Here is a 27,211-nt window from a genome sequence, read left to right as displayed (position 1 = left end):
TAAAGACAATTGAGCACAAAAGCAATTAATCACTTAATTGAGGCTTTTGTTCTTTGTTGAGCAGCTTCAGTTAACCGAACTAGATTTCTCCCTCCAGTAGCTTTGCTGTCGTATCATTTCTTCCAGTGGGAAGTAACTGGTAACTGGTAACCTGCAAAGCTTTCAAAGTAGTTTAGACATAAGCAATTCAAAACTGAAATGCATTTGAAGTTAAGTTTGTAATTTATCTTTCTTTTGTTTTAGCAATTATAAAACAAGAGGTGAAGCCCAATATCAAGAAGGAGCCCTTCAATGGATCCATAGATGGATACCCTGTGCAGGCAGCAGACCCATTCAACAGGATGTATCCACACCTTGCCTACTATGCAAGAGGAGGCCTCCCCCCAACTGGCCAGCCCCCTGCACCCGACCCAGTAAACGGTTATCACCACAATCTCCCCCCAATGCACTATGGCTACTACAACTACCCCCCCAATGCACTTTTCCGCCCTAAGCTGAGGACCTACGAGGGTCGAAATGGCTCTTTGCCCAAAGCAGGCAGCAAGGCTGTCCAGGTCGACACGAAGCCGGATATTCAGAGCCTTCAGGCCCGTCTGGCCCAGTCCTACCCGAGCCACCCAGAGCACGCCAACCAAGCAAACCACAGCGCTTACATCCAGCCTGCAGACTACAACCAGTCCCGTCCTTCCTCTGTCTGCTCCGACTCCTCCAACAGAGGCACTCCACTCATCAAACAGGAGCCTATGGACGTACCAGTCTACGAAGGCACAATGCAGAGCGAGTCTGGTCCCAACACACCCAGCACCACTCCCCAGCCTGCACCCTGGCCAGGGCACAAGCTTAATGGAAGTATCGTCCACACTAACTGGGAAGGCCATCTGAATCCTAAACTAAGTGCTGAAGCCTCTTTGTTGAATTCGGACAAGCAGCAGCAGCAGCAACATCATCATCAGCAGCAGCAGCAGCATCACTCTCCTTACCCGCAGCAGTGGACATCCTACCCTGGCTCAAATCCCCACATGGCTTCCCCTGCCCCATCGCCATCACTGCAGGTACATCCCTCTCCATCTCCATCCCCTCACCTAGGCACAGCGCTCCCAGGAAACATACACCAAGGGTCAATACGCCCAGGTACACCACAGCCTGGCGGCTCTCACTCAGGCTCAGTTACACCACAGCCAGGAACCCCCAGACACTGGGCCAGCCCGGCTCCCAGTCCTCAGCCAAATCCGTGGGCCATGGGGCCGGCGGCATACAGCCCTGGTTTGAAGCACAGCAACCCCGCAGGAGCCTACCCTGACAAGATCTGGTCCAAGACCGGGGAAAGTCGGTGTCCCACTCCCCATGGGCTGCAGGAGAACGCCTGGAAGTCTTGTGGAGGTTCGTTGGCGGGCAGCACCCTGTCCCCTGCCCCCGAGGGTCGCCTCTTCCCTGACGCCCTGCAGCAGTCAGATCAGGCCTGCTGGAATCCCAGCCAAGCCGAGAGCAACGCCGAGAGCAACAAGGGCCGCATGGACGAAGATGAGGTGTGGTCCGACAGCGAGCACAACTTCCTGGATTCCAACATTGGCGGTGTAGCGGTAGCACCGGCCCATGGCTCCATCCTGATTGAATGTGCCCGTCGGGAACTACACGCTACCACTCCGCTCACAAAGCCTGATCGCTCCCACCCCACCCGCATCTCCCTGGTCTTCTACCAGCACAAGAACCTCAACCAGCCCTTGCACGGCCTGGCGATATGGGAGGCCAAAATGAAGCTGCTGGCAGAGCGAGCGCTGCAGAGGCAGCAGGAAGCGGTTCTCCTCGGCCTCTCCCAGGAGGACATCAAGGCCCTCGGGAAGAAACGCAAATGGGGGGCTACGGCGGCAGGTGCCAGTCCAGGACCTGGACAATCTATGGACAAGAGGGAGGGGCCGGTGACGCGGTTAGCCCCCACGTTCCACACTTCCTCTATGGTTACTGTGTCTCCCTATGCCTCCACCCGCCTCACTGGACCCTACAGCCACTTTGTCTGAAGTCAGACCTTCACAAACAGACTGATGGTCACAGAGTGGTGCAGTGGGGGCGGGGGGGGGGGGGGGGGAGCGATGAGCAGGATGAATGTCTCTCAGCCGTCCCGCAGTCTGGCATCTCTCCATCCTGCCCCCTTCGCAGTCCACTTGGAGGAGGGGACATTTTTATTGTTTTTTACCTCATGTCAGGCAGTGGTTTGGGCTTCAGACACACTGCCTGTGGTGCTCTTCCTCTCTCTTCCCTGGAGAGGAACTCCATCGCTTTTTCTTGTTCATAGAATTTTAATGATTCTAATTATTGCTATTATTATCAATATTATTATGATTGCTATTGTTACTGTCAATGTTGTTATTACAGGTATTATTATAATGAAGACTTGTTTTTTTTATTATTGTTGTTTTCATTAATGTTATTATTAATGATGTGATTGTTTTTTGGTTATATATTTTTGTAAATCAATCAGTCAGAGTCAGTCAGCTTTTTCCATGTTTGGAAAATGTTTTCCCTTTTTTCTGTTTCTGATTTCCTTTGTTCTTGTCAATCTTCCAGCTGTACTTACAGGAGGAGCCATTATCTGCCGGGCAAGACAGCAAATTAATATTACAGTAATCATACGTACGTATATATAACAAAAGAAACAGCCTTTCTAGTAGGCTTGTCTTAGATATATATCTCTATTTTCACAATATACAGATATGTATCTTTGATTTTAAGGCACGTTAGTTACAAATCAACCTGGGCCTCTAGTTCCTAGTTTTTTATTCAAATGTGCGTTTCTTAGTCTGACATTGATCTAGTTTACCAGCAGCACTTTAGTCTAATACACAAAACAGTAACACTGAACTGGAACCTGACAAAATCCATTTGTATATTTTCTATTGCCTGGAACTTATATAAACTGTATCCTGGTATTTGTGTCAGATTTTTCCCATTAGCTAAGAAAATGAGTGCAGGTCAGCCTCACAGCATTATAAACACACAGAATATATTCTATTAGTGTCTACATGACATGAAAGACAGAAGGAAGGAAAGACAGGAACAAACTGCAGCTGTCAACACAGTGCAGTGGAACTTAAAGCTGTATTTGCACTAACGATTATACTGTGCTGTATACTTTGGATGTTTCTACTGTAAGAAGTAGAAACACATAAAAGGACTCTTCCATGAACACAGCTGAAGAGCAGCGCTTAGTTTTGATCTGTGCAGATCCTGTAGAACTCTAAAACTGAACTTTAAAGTCATAAATAAAACCATCCAATGTGATGCAAAAAAGTAGGAAAATAACGCCCAGGTTAAAGAATAATTGCAAATCACCCTTTAAACCCAAATTTGGAGAGGAAATTGCTGTTTCTCTTGTCGTTGGATGACGTGCTCCTCCTCCAGCTTTTCGACTGGTGCTCAACTTGCAGCTCTGATGGATTTCCATTCCTCCGGCTTCTCTTCGTGGCTCTTGATGCTGTACTCAGGTGCTCCAACTCTCATCTGGCTCCACTAGTATTGAAGAGTGAATGTGTTTGGACCGAGGTGGAGAAGCAGAATAATGATATCGGTGGAGGAAATGTGTCATGCAATGAGAAGTAGTTTCCTTTGCTTTCCATGTGTTCCTGTAACTTATCTTGTGCTCCACAGAGGATCAAACAAGTGATACTATTTACAAATGCCACTTGACCCAGATCTGCAGATGAGCACATAGAGAGGGAACAGGTGGCACACTTGTTCTTCCTATAACACAAGTAGAGGTGAGCAGCTCCCAGTGTGAACTCTAGAGGGCAGCAGTGACTGCAGATTCAAAGTGCTGTGTACAAACAATCCTACAAGCAGCAGTAGAGCCTTGCATTGCTGCTCCACCCATCCATGGCCAGTAGAGGGGGCTCTCCCTGTCTGCTGACCTAGCGTGGACCAAAGCAGCTCAAGGTGAAGGTGCTGTTTGTGAATGAAGTGTGGAGATGCCCATCCTGGGTTCAAGCAGAAGTGCTTTTGGTGCTCCTACACACACACACACACACGCTGGTGCTCTCCTGTTACACTTGATTCACTGTGAAGGGCCCACTCCTTCCTCTGCATGGTGCTGTCATCTTGGAGCAGAGGGAGGTGTGTCCTTCTGCAGGCAGCACACAGCCTGTCAGTCAAAGTGTCCGCCCTGTGGATGCAGCTCTGTCACTGAGCTCCAGCTACGGTTCCTTCTGAGCTGCTTTCTGCACTTTATTGTGGCAAAGTTGTTTTGTACACTGTACTGTAGGCAGAGCAAGTCATCTGGTGCATTGATGGTAACACATTCACAGAGAAAGGAAAGACTGAGATCTAAAAGGAGACCTTGGAACAATGACTGTAGTTTCTAGGAGTTGGCACCAAATGCAAGTGCATTGAATCATTGAATCTGTCACTGTGCGTGTGTCTGAAAGTGACTCCAGGGTGTGAAAGAGAAAAGCCAAAGAGACTATTTGACAGCCTGGTTAGAATCACTGCTTTTTGTTTTCAGGCATCAACCATGTGACTGTTTGATCTGAACACAAGCGGTGACATGGTTTACTTGCAATGAAAATGAGCAAGTAAGAGATTTGGATACAGGCTAACTCCTGGAGGCTGGGTGGTTGTTTGGCCGCGGTCATCAGTGATAGACCCCGTTAGCTCTCCCGAGGGTCTGCAGCTCTCTGCCTCACGCTGTACACACACTGCTCACAGTCACAACGTGCTGCTGAGGGCAGAGAATCATGTCTCTGTGTTCAAGATCTCCACACTCATTTTAACCTCCTTTTTTTATTTTGTACTTATTTATTACTACATGGTGATGATGATAATGATTGTCTTTGTTTTATATAGCTAATACAAATTGTACATAGAGAAGAAAAGATTTATAAAAGCACTTTTAATCTTGATTTTAATGACGTAAAGAAAGAGCCGATTATTGACAACTTGAAACTTAGTTTGTTTGTTTCTGTTTTGTTTTCTCAAGAGAGATAAAAATGTAAATATTAAAATATTTAGGTAAGATTATTTAAGTGGTGAGGATAGTAACTGAACCATGAAGGACAAGGGGGCATTTTGAAGTGTTTGCCAGCCGTCGACAGTAAACAACACGTGTTGTGTCTAAGTGTGTGCTCAGTAACACTGCTGCTTTCATTCCCTAAGTACTGTACTGTCAGCATGTGAACTGACACCTGTCACTTTCTAAACACACATCCATCAGCCCAGTTATGTAACCTGAAACCACACTGACTCCTAAAGTAACTGCAGGACCCCCCATGATGCAGTTCTCTGAGCTAAACCTCGTACCTACAAAGTGTGAATTGTATTAAAGCTTCTGCAGCAGGTGTCCACAGAGAGAAATCACAACTTAATGACGTTGTGAGAAAAGCTTGTCGAAGATAAATAGTGATGATGTTACTAAGCAACAGGACACATCTAAACACAACCTGATGTGTGCAGTTTGTTGTTTAAAGGAAGAGTTTGACATTTTGGGAAATATGTTTATTCACTTTCTTGCTGAGAGTAAAATAAGAAGATTGATCGTCTGTATGCTAAATATTTAGCCCGCTTAGCTTAGCATAAAGACTCTCATAGTTATAATGTATTGTAGCAGAGTCTAACATGTCTTCATATTGTAAAGTTAAATGATGGTTTGTGAGTCATAAGCATGAGAACAAATAGCCGTATCATTTTACAAGACACAAGTACTTTTTGACACATATAGATCCACGCACATTGTTTTTGTTTTTTAAAGCAACTAATATTCAACATGAAATCACGACAGCACGACTAGAAGCCCGATAATATTCTGCAGTAAGACAGTTCACACCGTGAGCTAAGCTAACTGAAGACAAACATTAAGAACAACTGGATTCAAACACATCATTCCTTAAGCAGTGAGCGAGAGAACGTCAGCCGTGCTCGCGTTTCACGTTCATCAACATTATAGCCGACGCCAAGCAGGAGGTCAGGTGTGAAGAGATGCGTAAACACAGACGTACGATAAATCGGGAAATTAATCAGAACGAGACAGCGCAGACTAAAGCCAACTACTAAATGTAAGCGCCACAGATTGGTCAAATTATGGCACTTTTGGCATTATTGATCGTACACAGAGTTAATTTATCGTACAAATTCAATAATTATCGTACAGAGGGCAACTCCTGTAAAATTGTCGGATTAAGTTCTGGTTGGCAGCCAGGCTAGCTGTTTCCAGTCGTTATGCTAAGCTAAGCTAAGCGTACAGAAATGAGAGTTCCCAAAATGTTGAACTATTCCCCCAAATATGAGCAGAGTTTCCCTTCACACATCTTACTGATCATGTGGAGGACAGCATCCAAAGGGGGAGGGGGGGGTGTTTGGGAACATACTGTTGTTGCAGAGCCAGTCTGAGGTGAATCATTAGCGATGTGTTAGCGAGTAATATCCCAGAAGTCTTTGTCAGTTGTGTTAGACGATCAGGTAAGAGATGCCTCCCTGCTGTTTAGATGTTTCTACCATCATCTTCTCTAGTGCGCATCATAGTAAGTATGAACTTGACGCTCCTGTGTTTACTTTGTAATAATGAATCACATGATACACAGCCAACAGTAGTGTGACTGGTGCAGGGGCCATTTTACTCTTTACCCATAATGCATAGCCCACACACACACACACACACACACACACACACACACACACACTTGCCTAACAATTGGTGCTGAGGATACAGTGGACGTGATTAATAACTTTGTTAATGTCTCACGAGTTTGGTGGATGGTTCTCATGAGAGGCGCCTCCTCCCAAGCACTTAGCTAGATGTGGGGGGGGGGGGGGTCAGTCAGCTGGTGCTATGATGCTACACCTTTGAAATTCACTGTGTTCAAAACGATTGATATCGAGGGATAAATGACTTCCGCTAATATTTTTCTGAGCTCTTCGAATGTGGAGAGAAAACACTTTTGATTGAAGCAGCTTGAAGGACGGGGAAGCTGCTCTGGTGCTGACTTTATGAACTCTTTGGTTACGATGCTACAAACAGTTCATATTCTCTATTAATATTCATTCCATATTGTACTTGAACTCATTAGGATGAGATATAGAATCATATATGAGGACTGTTATCTGGGTTTCACATTGGTGCAGTGCAAGTACCAAAGGCTCTTTAAAGGATCTTCTGAGTGTGTTGTAACTGAATGCTAAGATATTTGAACAACACAAGAAGAGTAATTGTGTACTGCCTCCCTTCCTCTCCCTGGTCGTGCACTTCCTTTTACTCAACCCCTCTTTTATTCTTAACACCTTGTATATTTTCACTGCACACACACACATAGATTTACATGCATCTCTCTGTGTGGCTCACTTTTAGAAGAACACCTCATTTAACCAACACTCTCCATATGTAGGACAGAGACTTGGACCCTGGCCGTACAAAAATAAATAAATAAATAATGAAGCTACACGACTGGCAGCTACATTCCTTTTTGAGTTTTTAGGATTGTTCTTGGTTCTTTATTTTCATGTCAAGGATGCAGTATGTAATAAAAAGTGTTTTTGTTCAGTCTCTCTCTCTTTGTAGCTGTATGGTGTATTATGTGAATACATAGTGTATGTGGTAAAATCCCACAATATTGTTTTATGTTGCGCGATAAATAAAAACATTGAAGTGAAAACGTGTTTGTTTAAGTGATTTATTTTCTGCTCGACATGTAACCGAGCGGTGCGGTGATGCTCAACCTGCCGCTGTGGAATAAAACCTCCAGCTTTGACTAAATCTGTGTCTTCACTTCTCTTTCCTGCTCCACTCACCTGTTACAAAGAGGGAAAGATAGTTATGCAGAAGGTTTTGTAGCATGTATGGCAGCCTATTGAATCCTTTGCACTGCTCCCTGTTAGAGACGTCTGAGGACAACAACACAGCTTTACATGTCAGGCTTCATCCTTATTATGTATTAAGGCTTGTTTGTGACATTTTAAATTAAATAATATTTATATATATATTCCTTTTTATGACATACTATACCTAACCCAAACATCTTTAGGAGATTAAAGGATAAATAAAGTCAGGATGGAGCAGCAGACCCTTATCTCCTCTCATATACTACATGTTACATTAATGCACATACATACACTACATAATCTTCCTCGTACTCTCTACTGTGAACATTTGCACATAGATAGACACTTTATTCATCCCGAGGGACATTCCTCTGACAATTTTGTAAATTTCTGAATAATATTACTACTTCTAAAACTGCCTTGCTCTTCTACTTTTAATTCAGATACTGTGCTCAAATACTGTAACATGTATTTGTGTATTTAGTTACATATTTACACATTCGTATATATTGTTTTATTTATTCATTTGTATTTTGTTTTTAATTCATTTGTATATTTATTCAGTTATTCACACATTTATAATTCTGTTTATTTAAGTATACTTTCATATATCCATAGTGTTATATTTGGTGTTAAAAGGTTGAAACTAAGTACATAAATACATAGCTAATTATATAATTAAATGCTTACACCTATGACAAAAGAAATAATTGTATTTAATATTTTTATTGTTATTTAATGCCACAAAGGTTCACAAGACATCAAATATATTAATGTTAAATGTATTTATTTATTTATTTATTTAGATGTTTACATATTTGTATATTTATTTACTTATGCATTTATTAAAATATTACTTATCTACATATATATTTTTATTTATATGTACTTTCATTTATTCAGTGTGTCATGTTTAAATAAAAGAATAATTATGTTATTTAATGCCTCATGTTACAGTAAATAAATTAATCACAAATTAAATGAGACATTGAATATATACATGTTATATGTATTTGTGTAATTATAATATTTATACATCCGTATATTTATTTACCATCCATCCATCCATCGTCTACCGCTTATCCGGGATCGGGTCGCGGGGGCAGCAGCTCCAGTAGTGAACCCCAGACTTCCCTTCTCCGGGCCACATCCTCCAGCTCCGACTGGGGGATCCTGAGGCGTTCCCAGTGAGGAGATATCATCTCTCCACCGAGTCCTGGGTCTTCCCCGGGGTCTCCTCCCAGCTGTACCTGGAACACCTCCCTGGGAGGCGCCCAGGTGGCTCCTTACTAGATGAACCACCTCAACTGGCTCCTTTCAACGTAAAGCAGCAGCGGCTCTACTCCGAGTCTCTCCTGATGGCTGAGCTTCTCACCCTCTCTCTAAGGGAGACGCCACCCGTCTGAGGAAACACATTTCGGCCGCTTGTACCCGTGATCTCGTTCTTTCGGTCATGACCTTCATGACCATAGGTGAGGGTAGGAACGAAGATCGACCGGTATATTGAGAGCTTTGCCTTCTGGCTCAGCTCTCTTTTCGTCACAACAGTGCGGTAAAGTGACTGTAATACCGCCCCCGCTGCTCCGATTCTCCGGCCAATCTCTCGCTCCATCGTCCCCTCACTCGCGAACAAGACCCCGAGGTACTTGAACTCCTTCACTTGGGGTAAGGGCTCATTCCCTACCCGGAGTAGGCAATCCACCGGCTTCCTGCTGAGAGCCATGGCCTCAGATTTGGAGGTGCATCATTTCAAACCCCACCAGGCGCTCGCTGTCGGGCCCTCCCTCTGGGCCTGGCTCCAGAGGGGGCCCCGGGCTGCCTCCGGGAAGGGTCTCTCCTTTTCTTTCCCTTCCCTTTTTTTAAACATATATATATGTATATATATATATATATATATATATATATATATATATATATATATATATATATATATATATATATATATATATATATATATATATATACATATATATATAGTATAACTCAGGACATTATTGTCATCATGGACATTCAGTGAGACACCAGCAGTTTGTTATTTGCAAATAATTTAAAACACAGGATTTCTTACACATATGGACATTTCCATCACACGGACAGATAATTGTATTAAAAGTTCCTAAAAATAACATGGGACGTGATCTCTGATGCAATATTCACATTAAATAATCTGCTCAAAATTCATCAATGTCACTGATTTTACACAACTTCGTGCAGTTACTGCGTCACTATTAGAGATCCCTTAGGAAAGTGTTGTTAAGCTGCTCGAGACTATAAAGGTGCCCTGACGTTAACAGCTGTTCCAGGTCTCCTCCTCACGCGGAGCAGTCACAGCGGCGCGAGGCTCACCGGCAGCGGACCTTCAGTCTGACTCCATGAACTCTGGATGAATGTATAATTATAAAATAGGACTTTTTAACTTTATTATTGATGCTTGCTGCGCTGTAAAGTGTTAGACTATCTGGAGAGCAGCAGACGAAGCTTTGTTCTTTTCTTTTGTTTGTATGTGTTATTTTCTACAGTCGATAACTGCGAGTTAAAGAGCGTCTGCAACCACACAGGTAGGATTATTATGTTTCTTATACATTTATACATTTATACATATCCAAACAGCGGGCGAGCGTCTGTTCTCCCCACAGAATGCTGATGTTACTGCTGCATGCTTTTCCAGAAGTGAAACGATAGTTTACAGTAAATTAAATTAAATTAAAATATTATTTCCACTGTTATTTTTTTCAGCATTCCTTTGTTGAACCTGTCAAACTGTCTTTTCTTTCAACAAAACTGAAAGAGCGAAAATACTTAAAGTACTTAAAACTATTCACGCTCCCATAAAAAGTCTGCTGTGTATTTAGAAATTGTTGTTTATTATTTAAAAATGAAAATATATTTTTTTAAATGGCGGGTTTTAGGAGTTAACCCTGTCATGCATGAATTATGACCGCCTCAGTAAAGTGTTTTTATTGCTAAAAACAAGATTTATTTATATGTAAACAAATTAATACAATTATATATAAAGATGTGAAAACTATAAAATGATATGTATATATAAATAAAATGTGCATACATAAAATGGGAGCAAAAAGAAAAGTGTTGCGTTAATATTATTGGTCAGTGTATATTGAACTCTTAAGAAGTGAGGATAGTAGGACACTAATAACAAGATCCTCACAGTGAACTCTTAAGAACTGAGGGGAGTGTGACACTAATAACAAGATCCTTCATTGGAGAAGACTATCTTCTATGAGAATTGGCAAAGCACCGAGGGCACAAAGCCACAAGACACTGCATGCAAAATATAAAGAAAATGCAAAAACTTCAAATTGCATCTAATAACATAAATAAATGGAATTACAGCCAAAACAGTTACTGCAGATTAAGTTTTTTCAAGAACAACAGTAGCAATATTGTAGTTTATTCCTCCCAAATATAAAATCAATACTTTGACAATTTATGAATTATATGATTCCTTAGTTGCTTCTTGATGTCACCAATTTTTTTTATAACTGCACGGGTCTCTTTCCATAGAAGGATTGGCAAGGTAGTGATGAGCGACTGGAAGATTCTGGCTGTCTGTCGGCCATCTTGGTTTTGAGAAATGTCTCTTACATTTACAACAGCTTGCAACTGAGTAGCAGTGTATGGGATGATGCAATAGCCTTCACTTTAGTGGCTGATGTGCAACTATACCATTGAAACCCACGCATATACAATAAAACAGCTTTTGAATAGCGGTCCACTGTAGTGACCTCAATGCATGAAAGGGTTAAGAGTTCAGAAAATATAGCCGACTTTACTATCTCACTCTTACAGTGTGGGTGAATTTACCCGAAATACCTACAAACGACATATCCAAAGTAAATTGAAAGTTGCTCTTCAACCATTTGCACCAGATGATTTTGGTCTCATTCAAAAGATAACTCTCTTATTGTTCTTGTAAAACAGTGAAGAATCACTCCAAGTGCTTCTGGCACTGAGTAATAGTGGTCTGAATATACTGAATTTGCAGAAAATAAACTCTGCCTGAAGTTTGTTGTTGAAAAAGATGCCTGAAGATGGGTATAGCTGGTAGTCCCGAGCTGGAACACACAGCACCAAGTGTTACCAAGTTCAGGTTCACATTTCAGAACAAAAACACATCATATTTATTTCATAAATAACTATTATATACTCATATTCCCTGTCAGTAGTAATGACACAGAGTAAGTATAAACACATTGTTTGTATTTTTTTTCTTTTCTTTCTGAACTTAATAATAAATACAATAAAAATAATTAAATAACATTTGTAAAAACATTGAAGTAGCATATTGTCTTGTTCAGCAGTTCATTGGCTACAAGATACGTAAGTCACCGGGAGACTCGGCTGCAGCTGGCTCCGTCTGTAAACAAAAGAAGAGGGCTGGCACTTCCTTATCAAGTTGACACTCATTGGCTCTTGATGGCTGTAGATAACGCATGGAAGCTCCGATTGGCTCAAATGAAGTGTCAATCGAACGCTTAGAGGCCGGTCTCTGTATAAACAGTAAAATAACACACATCAATCAGCTGATTTCAAAGATTGCAACAGCTGTTCATGGATATTTATCGATGTGACAATGTTCAAGATCACTATGTTTTTTACTGGAATCGATATATAGGACCTCTGCAATGACACAAGAGTGTTTTTGTTGGCTTATTATTGATTTGCTTGCTAGTTTGAAACGCTGAATGTACCTGCTGTTGTGATTGTGATCTCAAAACCGTTTTGCTCGCTAAATAGACGCGATTCTAAGCTTTCTATGGCATTGGGTACCACATCCAGCATGGTGGACTGTAAACAACACAGGGCAAGATACAACCTCTCTGAAAATGTAAAGAAACACATGACGGCCCGTCCACATTTTAGGAGGTTAAACTGCTTTAAACTCCCTTAAACTGTCTTACACATGTTTTTACCTGAAACACATGAAACACATATTCGAGGTGGAGAAGAGAAACACATGCACATCCTCGTCTATACATCTGAAGGATTATATGGAAGCAGAATATTACGGGGCTGATGTACGGGGAATCACTCTGTGAGCTGAAACATATGTGTCAATAGAGATGTAAGTGCACTAAGAGGCTAATGCAGTGATTCATAAAGCTGTGGTCCACGTACCACCAATGGTACGCAGGAGCCTTCCTTAAAGAGCGAACAGTACAGAGATCTTTGGGAGGAACTTGTGTTCTTGTGAAACAGTCGCAGCCCAAACATTGTTCCAACTAATAAAGTATTCAAGTACAGATGTGTCGGGAATTTAGTCTCTTGGCGGATTGAATGTAAATCAGGTTCCTGTGATCCATCCAGACGATGAACGGCTGCTCGGTCCCCACTCCTACAACGCCAGCTTAACTGCGAGTAGTTCCCTGTTGCACATCGACACAACTCATGAATACGGTCATTCACTGTCGATACTTTCAAGTACCAATACTAATAAAATGGGGTTCTGTACCAGAGTCCTCTTTGGTTCTCCCTGAGGTCCACCGACGCCCCTCCGTTGGGGGTGAACGCGTTGCTCCAGCAGATCTCGCTCTAAAGTTTGTAGGTTTGGCAGAGTATTAACTTAATAACGTTTAAACGTTCTGTAGCCTTCCAAACAATCCAATAAGCCCCTGCTGAACGAGGTTGGTGACACGCAATCTAAAACAATATACCGTAATAACAAAAGATTCCGACTAGTGATCTAGGGGTGTCCCCAAATAATGGACGATTTGATCTGAGGAGCCTGATTCGACAATCAAATCATCGCAGTTAGCGGGAAAATGTGGTTAATTTGTGCCATAAAGAGGTGCTGAATGTCTGACACACTTATTTGGTTTCTCCCAATAAATCATGATATGGAGCCTTCTCTGGTCATCCTTTTAATAATGCTGTTAATTAGGGCTGGCTCATGATTTTACACACCTCTAAAATAATCTCTTTTGTCACTTTGATTTCCCCGCAGCGTTGCTTCATCCGAAGAATGGACAATGTGTTGGAGGAGGGGACGGAGGAGGGATCAGACACCACAGCGGCCGCTATAAACACCAGCCTCGATGGCGCTGCAGACATCTCCACTACCTTCTTGCCCTACTATCAGCACTCTCTGTGTGTGTCTGTCCTCTACATCCTGGCCTACTCATTCCTCTTCCTGCTGTGTATGGTGGGGAACAGCCTGGTGTGTCTCATCGTACTGGAAAACCGACGTATGCGCACAGTCACCAATCTCTTCATCCTCAACCTGGCTGTCAGTGACATACTGGTGGGCCTCTTCTGCATCCCTATAACACTGGTGGACAATCTCATCACAGGTAAAACCGCCAGAAGTGCTCCCGTCTGCCAAACTCCTGACTGCCACAAGTTAGTTGTAGGGATGTTAGTTTTCAGAGCTGTAGCTGTGATAGGAGAAGCAATGAGAGTGAATGACAGAGCCAATTGAGTTGGTGTACAGAGAAAAGAGGAGCGGACCCAGGACGGAGCCCTGGGGTACCCCGGTGGTGAGTTGACAAGGGTCCAACAGAGCCCCTCTCCAAGTTACCCTTTAGGGAGGATTCGAGCAGAGAGAGAGCAGAGCCTGAGACTCCCAGTTCTTGGAGGGTGTTGAGGAGGATCTGGTGGTTCACTGTGTCAAACGCAGCAGAAATGTCCTGATGGATGACAACAGAGGAGAGGGAGGCTGATCTAGCAGCGTGAAGTTCCTCAGTGACAGCGAGGAGGGCAGTCTCAGTTGAGTGGCCTGCCTTGAAACCAGATTGGTGCGGATCGAGAAGGTTGTTCTGGTGAAGGTAAGACGAGAGTTCATTAAAGACTGCACGCTCAAGTGCTTTGAAAAGAAAAGAACGAAGAGAGACAGGTCTGACTTCAGAAGGATCGAGTGAGGGTTTCTTTCAGAGAGGGTTCACTCTTGTCTCCTTAAGATTGTTTGGAAAGCAACCAGATGTTAAAGTGTTGATGAGATGGGTGAGAAAAGGAAGGAGGTCAGGAGCAATAGACTGGAGAAGGTGAGAGGGGATGGGGTCCAGAGGGCAGGTGGTGGAGGTAACGAGAGATAGAACTTCATTTGAAGAGAGGGGGGAGAAAGAAATAAGAGTGGGGGGAAGTGATGTGGATGGTGAACAGTTGATTTTATGCGGTAAGTCAGAAAATTAAGAGTGTATGTCATCTATCTCTTATACAAAGTAGTTGACAAAGTGGGACGGTAGGAGGGAAGAAGGAGATGGGGGACTGGGCGGGTTGAGGAGGGTGGAGAAGATAGAGAAACGTTTTTTGGGGTTGGAGAAAGAGGATTGAATTTTTAGTTGGAAGAAAGTGCTTTTTTGCTTCTGAAATAGAAGAAGAGACAGAGGAGAGAAGAGTGTTTTGATTTCAGCCATTTTCTTTCAGCTCCCTGTAGGATGGTTCTGTTAGCACGCACAGAGTCATCCAACCAGGGAGCTGGAGGGGTCTGGACAGAGTAGAGAGAAGAGTGTCTGTGGCAGAGTTGGCAAGCATGAGTTGGCAAGCATGAGTGAGAAGGAGTCAGGAGAAGGGAGGGCCAAGAGCACAGCTGGGTCAAGAGAAGAGGGAAAGAGGGAGCGGAGGTTACAACGGAGGGGTACAGTTTTCGGGGAGATAAGTTTGTTAGATTGGGAGAGGGGGAGAGAGTAGATATGAAAAAGTGATCAGAGATGTAAAGCCAGGAGAGACAGGAGAGATATTAAGTCCTTTGACTCTGACTGGATGTTGAAGTCACCGAGAAGTACGAGCGGAGGGCCGTTTCACATCCTTTCCAACATCCATGTTCAGGGATGTTGGAAAGGAGAACGTCCAATTCCTCCAAAAACTCCCCCAAAGGACCTGGAGGATGGTAGAGCACGACAACAGATTTCTGAACAATCCTCCAGGAGTGATAATGACGTCACTGTGTTCCCACTGTGCTGCAGCCACTTTCTTGAGCGTTTGTCACTTTGTCAACAGGTTGGTCCTTTTCTAACATCGTGTGCAAGACGAGCGGCTTTGTGCAGGGAATGTCTGTTTCTGCATCAGTCTTCACCCTGGTGGCCATCGCTGTGGAAAGGTGAATTTGTTGTTTCCCCCTTTACTAGTGCAATGAGGCAGTAAGAACAGGTGACAAACTAGATGGACAGTAACACAGGACATAACAAAGTACGCAAGATTTTAAGGCCAAGCATGAGGTGAAAAAATGAGAGGAAGAAGATTTTTCATTATCTTGCAATTTGAGAATAACGTCCAAATATCTAGAATAAACGTTGAATTCATGAGAATTAATCAAACTATTACTAGCGCATATACTGAAAGTTCGACTTCATTATCATCATTTCAACTTTATTCTCAAAATGCAAAATAAAAAAACATCTTCCTCTTTTGTCTGGCCCTAAGATTTGAATATGGTGCAGAATAGTTGTTTTTATTAGTGTGAGCTTTGTGTTGAGCTCGTGTGCATGTACTAAAGTGTGTACGCTCAACTGTGCAGAAACGTGCGACAAGGAGAAAGAAATTAATTAAAACGTAAATGATAATACAATTAATAACGTTTATAGATCAATTAAATATATATTTAAATACAAAATGATATGTTAATAATAATAATAATAATAATGATAATATAAATCAACTATATTTGTACAGCACTTTTCAAAGCACAGTTACAAAGTGCTTAACAGAACGAGATGAAATTGTATTTACAGATACAAATAACCAAAATATAGAACAAAACAGAATGTGTAATAAATAAGATGTTTACTGTTTACTCCGGTTATACAAGTATAAATAAATAAAATATGTAAAATGAAATAAAATAGTAAACTATAAAAAGCAGTAAGAATTATATACATGCATTAAGAAAAACAATAAAAGATGCATTCAATGTAATTGATCATATTGCACCGGGGTTGGATTGCGTGCTTTGTGTGTTTGTGTGCGTGTGATTATTATTTAGGAGTCTTATAGCTTTGGGGAAATAACTGTGTCTCAGTCTGCTGGTGCAGCTACCTGAGGGCAGCAGAGAGAACAGGTTTCTTGTGAGGGATGAACAAAAGAAGGTTGTGTGTTTGCTAGTTCCTCGGTATCCTTATTACAGTTGTGGGGCTCTGAGGCTGCTTTCACATCACAATCAAATGTGACCCAAACAAAGTAGTGTGGACACCGAAATACACGTCACATATCTCGACCACTTTAACATGTGATCCTTACTCCGTATCCATTATACATTAATAAATGTATAATGTCTTTTAAGCTACTGGATGCCTACATTTCCCTCGGGATGAATAAAGTATCTATCTATCTAATGCAGGGTTAGGGTTAGGGTTGCCATGTGATGAAAAGAGCGAATTAGTACAGGATGCGGGAGAAGATGCAGCGGGAGTACTGTGCAGGTGAGCTGACGGTGTATCACTGCATCATACACCAGGAAGCGCTGTGTTGTAAAGCTCTGGAGATGGAACATGTAATAAGCACCGTAACATAGACAGGAAACTTTATAAGAGACAATGTAAGTCTTTTCATGAGGAGATACATTCTGAACATGGCGGTGCGATGGCTCAGTCGAGGGAAAGGGATGAATAGATTTTTCGAGGTGCGTGAAGAAATCTGGCCGTTTTTGGAAGCAAAGGGAAACACAGCACAGATCTCTGGGACGATGTGAGCTGGCCTGTTTGTGCGACATAACGAAGCATCTCACTGTTAAACCTGCAGCTTCAGGGCCGTGTGATCACAGACATGTATGATGCAGTGAGAGGCGAGCTGACTGTGGGAGACTTGGATGCAGCAGGAAACTTTGGTCACTACGTGTTTCCAAACACTGACAAACATCTCCACCGCTGTGTTCCCGACTGCGCATGAGCTGCTCAGCAATCTGTTTGCAGTTGACATGGAAACATTGTATTGTTGGGCATTGTACGGCTCGCGGGCCACATCTGGCCCCCGTACAATGCCCAGGTCTGATCGTAAATTATAACATATATGAAAAAGTATATATATATATTTTTAAACAGCACCATTTTCAAAATAAAAGCAACACCATTGTATTGCGTGCATGGTGTAAATAACTTTCTAACTGTGTTGCTATTATTTTGAAAAGCGTGCTGTTTTTCTTTATTTACGTACGCGCGCACCACGCACGTGAACAGCTACAAGTAATACTGGCCGGCTAGCCGTCAAAATCGTTGTCACAATCAGGTCACAAGACGACCTTACCTTACCCCTCAAAAAAAGTCCGCTCGTGCTAAAACAAGAAAGGTAGATGCTGAATGCAGGGGTTCAACAAACATTGGACTGCTAAGTATTTATTTACTGAAGTCGGAGGTAAAGCCGTGTGTTTAAGGACTACAATTTGAGTCGACATTACGAGACGAAACAGAAACACGCGCAGAAATACAAAAACTTGACTGATGCTGAAAGGGCGCGAACATCGGAAGCTTTGCTAATCTGCAGAAGCAGCAAGGCTTTTTTACCAAGCTTCACACATCCAGGGATGCAGCAACCGAGACCAGCTTTGTGATATCCCACAAAGTCGCTAAAAACAGTAAGCCATTCTCTGAGGGGGAGTTTGTCAAAGAGTGCATGGTGGACTCTGCAGCACTAATGTGCCCTGAAGAAAAAGAAGCATTTGAGCAAGTTCCACTGTCCAGGCGAACCATGACGAGAAGGATCGAGGACATTGCGGGGAATCTGGAGTCTCAGCTGCAACGTGAAGTAGCAAGTTTTGACTTTTTCTCCTTGGCTTTGGACGAGAGCTGTGATGTCCGAGGTAAATGTGTGTACGGACACGCTGGGACTGAAATGGGACAGACTGGCAGGTGTCACATCGGACGGTTGTCCAAGTCTTACAGGGAAAAATGTCGGACTTTTGAAACGTATGCAAGATAAAGTGACTGAAATGGACCCAGATCAGAAATAGGTATTTTTGCATTGCATTATACACAAACATGTGTTGTGCAAGTCAGTGCTAAAAATTAACCATGTTATTGATGTTACTAAAATAGTAAACTTCATCAGGGCACGGGCAGTGAACCACAGACAGTTTGTCGCACTTTTGGAGGAGCATGAGACTGAGACATCGTGACATCGGCCACCACACAGCTGTCAGATGGCTCAGCCTGGGCAAAGTGCTAAAAAGAGTTTGGGACCTGAGAGCAGAGATTCGAGAGTTTTGTGAGAAGAAAGTCAAAGACTTCCCAGAGCTCTCAGATGACGACTGGATGGCAGATTTGAAGATCTCAGAACAATCGAGGATGAAATGCACATGAGTTCCTCTCCCTTCACCTGCAGTGTGGATAATGCACCCAGTGATGTTCAGCTGGAACTCATTGACCTGCAGTCTGATGCAGTACTGGCAGAGCACTTTAAGTCGGGATCTCTGCTGGAGGAGAACTTTCCAAACATGAGGAGACATGCTCAGAAGATGTTGGCTCTCTTTGGCTCTTACATATGTGAACAAACATTTTCAATAATGAAGTCTCACTGATGATCATCTGTCAGCTGTGCTTCGCATCTCCACCTCAGACATTCAACCTGACTTTGATGCACTCGTTAAAGCCCAGCAGAGACTAGATGTCTCTCACTGAACAAGAACAAAGAACTCAAAAACACCAAATGAGGTGGTTAGACTACAAATGTAGGCATGTAAAGGCACTAGCAGTGAACTGGGACACTTTCTTTGGAAGCCTTTTTCTCAAAATCACAGTTCAGTGATGTTCAGTGACAGTTCAAGATGTATCTTGTTTAATGTTTGGAGCACAAAGACAATATGTTGATGTCTTTAGAATGCTAAGAAACTTTACACAACTTTCCAACACTATATGAAACTCAAAATGTGTTTTGTAGTGAATGTGGCTGAAGATGTTCACTAATATGCGTCACAAATGGTAAATAAAACGTTCACATTTTGTTTACCATTGTTTGAATAAATGATATTTGTTGTAAGGCAACCTCACTTTTTCATTGCTTAACTATAACATATACTCTTACCAGCGTGTCAAAACAATGCTATTTACTGCTTTTTATAAAGAAATACAATTAATATTATGCAGAATTGAGTTCAGCCTTTTGGCCCGGCCCTCCACATTATTTTCTGTTGTTCATGTGGCCCAATGGAAGATAATTGCCCACCCCTGCGCCAGATGAAACGTTAGGATCACCAAAGATATTAAAATGTATCCTGAGGGAAACATGGATATCAACACCAAATGTGTCTTAAAATGTACCATAAATGTCAATTTCATGGTGTCCCAAAGGAAAATACATTTTAGTTTGAGAGTTTGATGATTTTAAAGATGAAATAAACAATGTAAAACATTATTGGAAGATTAAACTTCAGTTAGTTAAAGATAAATATTCTTCTTTTGTTTATGTCTGCCATAAAGCTAATGTTTGGCAATGTTCCTTCTTATCTACTCCAGGTTTCGCTGTATTGTGTACCCTCTACAACCCAAGCCGACTGTATTTGTTGCAAAGGCAGCCATCGGGTTGATCTGGTTGCTGGCGGTGGTGCTCATGTGTCCTGCTGCTGTGGCACTGACTGTGGAGAAAGTTCCTTTCCACAACACCGTGTACAACAATGACTTCAACAACACGGCCGCCCTGTACACCTGCTCCGAAAACTTTGCCACCCCTCAGATGAGAAAGGTCTACACGTCGGTTCTGTTTACTAACATCTATTTGGTGCCGCTCACCATCATCACACTGATGTACGGCTGTATCGGAGCCAAACTGTGTTCTTCGGTGATTGCAAACAGAGAACCGCAGCAGGCCAACGCCACAGTCCAGGTTGGCGGCAGAAGAGCTGGTCAGCCAATGATTTCTCAGAAAAAGATGAAGGTGATAAAGATGCTCATCCTGGTGGCTTTGCTTTTCATGCTGTCCTGGTTACCACTGTGGACCCTCATGATGATGACCGACTACGGAGGCTTGGACAGAGACCAGCTGGAACTACTGGCCAGCTACATCTTCCCCTTCGCCCACTGGCTGGCTTTCTCCAACTCCAGCATCAACCCCATCATCTACGGCTACTACAATGAGAACTTTAAGAGGGGCTTCCAGGCGATGTGCAAGTCCAGGCCCTTCTGTTGCCTCATCCAGTGCCAGCTGTGGAGCAGGACGGCCATGTGGGGCAGGAAAGACAAGTCTGTGCAAGCACCTTGTAGAGGGATGGACTGCAAAGATGTCACTAACACTCACAATCATTTTGTTTTGGGGCTGAGAAATCGAGTCCATAACATCAACCAGTTGAATGAAATAGCAGACGTGGATAAGAGTGTAAAGGTGGCGTGTGTGGCAGTCCACTCAGGGGGAAGTCTTCCAGATCAAGGGTTAGAAATGACAGTGGTACATAAGAAAGGCAGTAATGCTGAGGGGTCAGAGAGGGTTGGTCAACGGGCAGCTTCAGTGCATCAGGCGTGGATATCCGAGTGTGCACAATGATGGCCAGACATGAACCAATGAAGCCATAATATGATGAAACCACTGAACGTGGCCCCATGTACCCTGGGCTTATTGTATAATTGGTGTCAAGTTATTTTCTAAATGTGCAGCTTCCCTACTGGAAAGGTTTTTTAACTGGATTTCACTCAAAGACCAAATTGCTGTGTTTTCCTCCTCAGACGAGGTAATTACACGTGATGCTCAGGTATTTAGGTGAAAAACCTTTTGAATAGAAAACAAACAGAACAGAGAATTAATAAATATTACAAGGCAACTCAAATAAATGTCAATAGCAAGATACACACATTTGTAATTTCCAACTATTTCTATTTCATCCAGCATTAGAACCTTAAATTAATTTACAAATGCACGCGCACTAAATGAACACAACACATGCACAGCTGCTGTCATCATTTTAACAGGTAATGCATTTCATTTGACCGAGTAAATGTGTACTTCTAACGGCATTTTAACTTTAAGTACTTCATCATTTTTAATTAAATACAATTATGCAGTCATTTTTAAATCACAAAGGATATAAGAAATTAAACAACGAACGAACGAACGCGCGCACACACACACACACACACACACACACACACACACACACACACACACACACACACACCTCTTCGGTCTCGACAGATATTTGGGCCCTGCACAATCTTGCTCCGGATTTCGACATCGTCAAGAAAACAACATCCTCTCTGCGCTGCCATAACGCCAAGCTGCGCTCTTTGAAATGGGAAACACTCAGACAGATTGGTCAATTGGGATATTTCCCTTCCTGTGGTCACAACAGGACTCAGCATGGGGGGGGGGGCCACGGGGCGCCTGCTCTACCAGCTGATCCCACTGAAAGACTTTTTGTGATTTTGTGACCCCAATTGTACTTATTATATAACAACAATCCGACTGTTGAAGGATGTGTTTGAGGTTCTTGTTAAACTGGAAATGAAACGTTGCTTCATGTTTATGATACCTTTATATAGAACATCACATTTCTCATTCCAACATGCCTCCTTTATCACGCTTACAACGGTCATATGATGGTTATTGTAATATACATGTTATTATGTTATGTTACATATCTACCTCCACAGCGTTGTAGATGTCAGTCAGTGTAAGCTCTCCGTACAGTATTACACATTATAAAACATATAAAAGCTGTTGGTCAGCTACCTCAACTTCCATCAGTGTTCACAATACTGTAAATAACTTGTGTTTGGCTTCTCAAACATAATCTACAACCCTTTCTTCAACAGTAACTATCTCAGAATATCATTTCACTTCATATGTGAACAATTACACGTGTTGTTGCCATCAGTAATATGTTCCTGTCTGGGGTTTGTGATGTTTCTGCATCTGCTGAGATGAAGATGAAGTCTGTGTCACAGGACTGGTTCTCACAGCCGACAGAAGGCAACAGTGTTGATTGTTGTTCCTGGAAGATATTCGTAGTGTTGAATGTATTGAACACGTTGGCATCACTGAATCTGTCACACGTTAAAAAGAAAAGTTGACTGGACTGTTGAAACTGAAACTGCATGTCCACTAATGGATCCAAAATGTTCATGAACACTGATCCTCCGGCACATCACGTGCTGTCTGACAGGTTGTGGACATTAACATGGTTAACATCAGTGAGACAAGAAGCCTCAAGGACACGTCACTGTCATACTGCACAACCTACCTGTCTCTATGTAACGCAGGCTCTGCATCTGTTCTTATTGTTTTGGTGTTTATTCCTCACATCTGCTTTTAACTGTTGCCTGCCTGAGGCCGACAGATGCTAATACCCATTATAATATAATGTGCACTGTGCCTGTCAAATAAAGTAATGAACTAAACTAGAACAGAATAAGAAGCACTTAGAATAGTGCAGATAATGGCTCAAAAGGCATCATATGAGGTGGCATATTTAATTGCACAGGCAAAAAAAAGCCACACACAATCGGGGGAAAGCCTAATAACACCTGCTGCTATGCTATGAGTCGGACAATGCATGGGGATAAACAGGCGCGGGAGCTAGAAGCAGTGCCGCTCTGACGGGACCATGTCCCGCCGCATCACGGACATGGCCCAGGACATAAAGTGTCAGCTGATTGAGTGAAGAAAGGGAAATATGCTTTGCAGTTACATGAATCCACAGATGTATCAAACTCTGCCCAGCTGCTTGTTTTCGTCAGAAACAGCTTTGAGGGGAAACTTAACGAGGACATGCTGTTTTGCCCCCGCTGGAGGTTAAGAGCACAGGCGAGGACATTTTCACAAAACTTGACAACAAACTAAAAGAAGAGGGAGTGTCTTGGGATGAGTGCATCTGTGTGTGCACATACGGTGCTGCAGCAATGCTGGGGGGAAAGAAAGGACTAAAAGCAAGAGTCTTACAAGTGGCGCCCCACGTACACGTTACGCACTGTGTTCTCCACAGAGAAGCTCTTGCGAGTAAAGCGCTCGACCCAGAGCTTAAAGTGTTCTTGAGACTGCGATAAAAATGGTCAACTACATAAAATCACGTCCACCCAACACCAGGCTGCTCGCCACTCTCTGTAATGAGCTGGGATCGGAGCATCAGGGCCTGCTGTTCCACACAGAAGTCAGGTGGCTGTCCCGGGGAAGTGTTCTCAGCCGCCGGTATGAACTGCGGGACGAGGTGCGCTTATTTCTGATGGAGCATGGGTCCCAGCTGACTGACCCAGGTTAACAAGGCTAGCGTATTTGTCTTGCATATTTGACACATTGAACAGACTTAACATGTGAAGAGGAAAGTGGATGGCTGGACTGCGCGAGTTGAAATGGACATAGTGCCCACCCATCTCATGAGGTGAGATTAACGCTGACACACAGTAATTCCCAAACTGTAAATGTGCGTGGCAACAATGTTCACATGTTCACTCAGTGCTACAGGTTATGGCTATTACCTTGACTGAGATGTTCTTTTGTCTTACAGTAACTGTAATGTAAACTCATATCATGGTGGTCAGGCTGTTCTGTTATTTTGTGTTGTCGTTATGCTCGTGTTTGGATACGCCTATTAGTGCGCGCGTCCTGTGCGCACGTTCTCTTATGTTTCAGTCATCTCCGGGGACAGTGGGGGGTCAGCTAGTCTCTGGCACCGTTATTTTGGGGGTCGCGGGCTGAAACGTTTGGGAACCCCTACACTACAGCAAGACAGATACATAAAATATAAAAATATAAAACATGTGCACGGTACAGATTATGTACAAGAACCACAACCAAATAACTATATAATAAAATAAGTGTTTATTCTGAAACATGTTAAAGTGGTAATATTTGTGTCGCTGTGGGACTTGAATGTTTCTGGGTCGTGGCCTTGTGTGCAGGGTTATTATTATTATTATTATTATTATTATTATTATTATTATTAACCCAGTCACGAGTTGATAGTGTGCCTTGTTGGGTAAGTATGGCTGTTGTTCACTATACGACAGTGAACAAGTGAAAAACAGCAGTATTTAAATGTGTATTGTAAATGTAAAGCTCAGGTGTCATGTGTAACAGCTGTTGGTGGTGCAGTAGGTTGTAATGTTACTGTTGGATTCATTTGAATCAGATCAGTGCCCAACATGAATTATTTAGCAGCTGTGGAGGAAGACAAACTGTGTTGTACACGATATGTTCGTGGCTTGCATTGCAAACCTGGACTTCTGTGTATTGTTGAACTTGTAACTGTAATATTCATGTTCTGTTTCTCTGGATTTACTGATGTGGTTGTTTTTTTCCTATTAATGATCATTTTGTAATGAAGTCTTAAAATGTGTTGGTCAAATATTGATGTTGTTGTGAAACCGTGTATGAGAAATGCTCTGGAGGAAATAAAACGCTTCTCTGTTCAGCTTCTAAACTTTGAAGATAATTAAAGACAATGAGCCACAGATATCGTTTTAAAATGTGGAATGTAAATGTTGCAACGTCCCGCAGCAGCTGTAGTGTCCCAGCAGAGGAATATTGATCAATAAATAAATTAAACAGTACATGCAAATCTGGGCTGATGTGTTGCACCATCACATAAACACCTAACTCTTATTGCTATATTAAAAATCCAATCAAGGCCTTTAATCTCTCCTGAGCTGCTCTGGCTTTCTCCCAACATGAGATGTGAGGTCACACTTTCACTGTGGAGACCGTTCAGTCTCCTGAGGTTATAAAACTCTTCTCTCAGATCTTACAGGGAACAGCTTTGCTCCGGCTCTCTAAGGCACATGCTTTGAGCTAAAGGTTAGCATCAGTATGCTAACATCCTCATACCAAACTTTAAGACCAGACCGTCCCACTAAAATGTTCAGATACTAGGAAACTGCATTGTTTCACGTTTCAAGGGGAACATATCACATCTACGTTTCTAATCATTCAATTCAATACAACTTTATTAATCCACTACAGAAAAACAGACAGGAAACAGACTATGTTTGGCTCATGGTGCAATTCTTTTAAAATATATAAAAGTCATTTCAAAAAACAAAAGTCTGCAGAAGTGCGTGCGTGCAGTTGTTCCTTTTCTTGTAGTTTCCAAATAACCATTTCACTCAAAAGGTCTTAAGTGCAATCTTTTAACATTTAGAGATGTTTTCACAGCAATATTAATTATAATTAATGAAGTAACAGGAAATGGAAAAACTTAAGTAGTTTTGAGGTACTTAACATAAGTACAATACCTGACTAAATATACTTAGTTACATCCCACCGCTGATCATACTATTCAATAACAACCAAAAGGAACTGAACTGAATCTACAGGTTCCATAAATAAACTGTATGAAGTGCATATGAATGGTGTAAGCATGTGACCTGTTGACGCCCTCAAAGAATCAGAATCAAGAATCGCTAAGAACCGGTATCGATACGAGACCCCAAAACACATTTTACTGCTGTGTGACAAACTCAGAACACATTTATGTTGGCTAAACTTAATTACATGATCCATCTTTAACGGTGAGGTTCGTCTGCAGTCACAGGGACCGGTTACACAGCTTACAGTTCCATTGAAGCTCACTCGGACATCGACTCATGTTCCCCTCAGGCTGTCGGCTCAGCTGGACACACTTTCAGTCATATCTGTGCCACCAGAAATATATCTGACACTGACAGACTGCGCTCCACACCGGGCTGACATGTGACCTTTAGAATGTGTGAACCCGTTGAAGAAAGTGGATATGAACCCATCTTCATGGTTCCTACACCTTTTCAAAAGTCACATTCAAAGACTTCTTCAGGTGCATGGGCGGTACTGAACAGTATGCTTAGAACCAGTTATAGAGGACTTTATACTTTATTACTACACTAACAAGTTGTTTTAAGTTTCTTTCTGAAAGTAACTTTTGAATGCATTCATTGTGATGTTCTACATTTAATGTGGGCATCACAATCCTCCATGTAAATGCATGTTGGATTATGTTCTTCACCATCTCAGAGCATCTTTCAGAAGAATCACAGGACTCGGCGGTATAGGTCTCCAGGGAGTCCCCGCTCAACAATATGCATGTATTAGGCGTGTGTGGGCATAGAGTTAACCTTTAAATATAAAATCATGCTGAGCCGCTGCAAACATGGATGGATTATTAAACAAGCTTTATGGGCACAAGCCCAGGAGGACCCTGATAACACGGGCCCAAACAGAACCGACGACCATAAAGACACAAAATACTAGAGACAAAAAGTAAACACAGAAGATGTTCAACAATGTTGTCCACAACAACAAAATACTATAATTATCTTTTATATAATTAATATATTACTTATATATATATATATATATATATATATATATTAATGATATATAATATATATATAACTAATATATATTAATATATATTAATTATATATAATATATATAATTAATTAATATATTATATATATATAATTAATATATATTAATTATATATATTATATATTAATTCTATATATATTTTTTTTTTAACGTTAGCCGTTAGCTGAAACCTAGCTACAGCGTGTATCCCATGATGTAGTGGGAC

The 27,211-nt window shown here is 42.1% G+C and overlaps 2 protein-coding genes across 6 annotated transcripts in view; both read left to right on the top strand.

Annotated features, from left to right (window-relative positions):
• tet3 (tet methylcytosine dioxygenase 3) overlaps positions 1-7,631 on the top strand; it is a 37,923-nt gene extending 30,292 nt beyond the window's left edge. For all 5 annotated transcript variants that reach the window (XM_029440663.1, XM_029440660.1, XM_029440662.1 and 2 more), the window contains one exon: positions 244-7,631. In XM_029440663.1, coding sequence (XP_029296523.1) covers positions 244-2,015 — 1,772 coding nt within the window. In that variant the 3' untranslated portion in view covers positions 2,016-7,631. The remainder of the gene's footprint in view (positions 1-243) is intronic.
• Positions 7,632-13,669: 6,038 nt separating this feature from the next.
• npffr1l2 (neuropeptide FF receptor 1 like 2) lies at positions 13,670-21,216 on the top strand. Its single transcript, XM_029439872.1, has 3 exons — positions 13,670-14,108; positions 15,754-15,853; positions 20,196-21,216. Exons 1-3 carry the CDS (start codon positions 13,709-13,711, stop codon positions 21,214-21,216), a joined length of 1,521 nt encoding a protein of 506 aa, XP_029295732.1. The 5' UTR covers positions 13,670-13,708.
• Positions 21,217-27,211: the final 5,995 nt, after the last annotated feature.

This window comes from Cottoperca gobio, chromosome 9 (genome assembly GCF_900634415.1).
Source record: "Cottoperca gobio chromosome 9, fCotGob3.1, whole genome shotgun sequence".
In the NCBI taxonomy this organism is placed as follows: Eukaryota; Metazoa; Chordata; class Actinopteri; order Perciformes; family Bovichtidae; genus Cottoperca; species Cottoperca gobio.
Note: the sequence above shows the minus strand (reverse complement) of the source record. Positions and strands in the feature narration are given on the sequence as shown.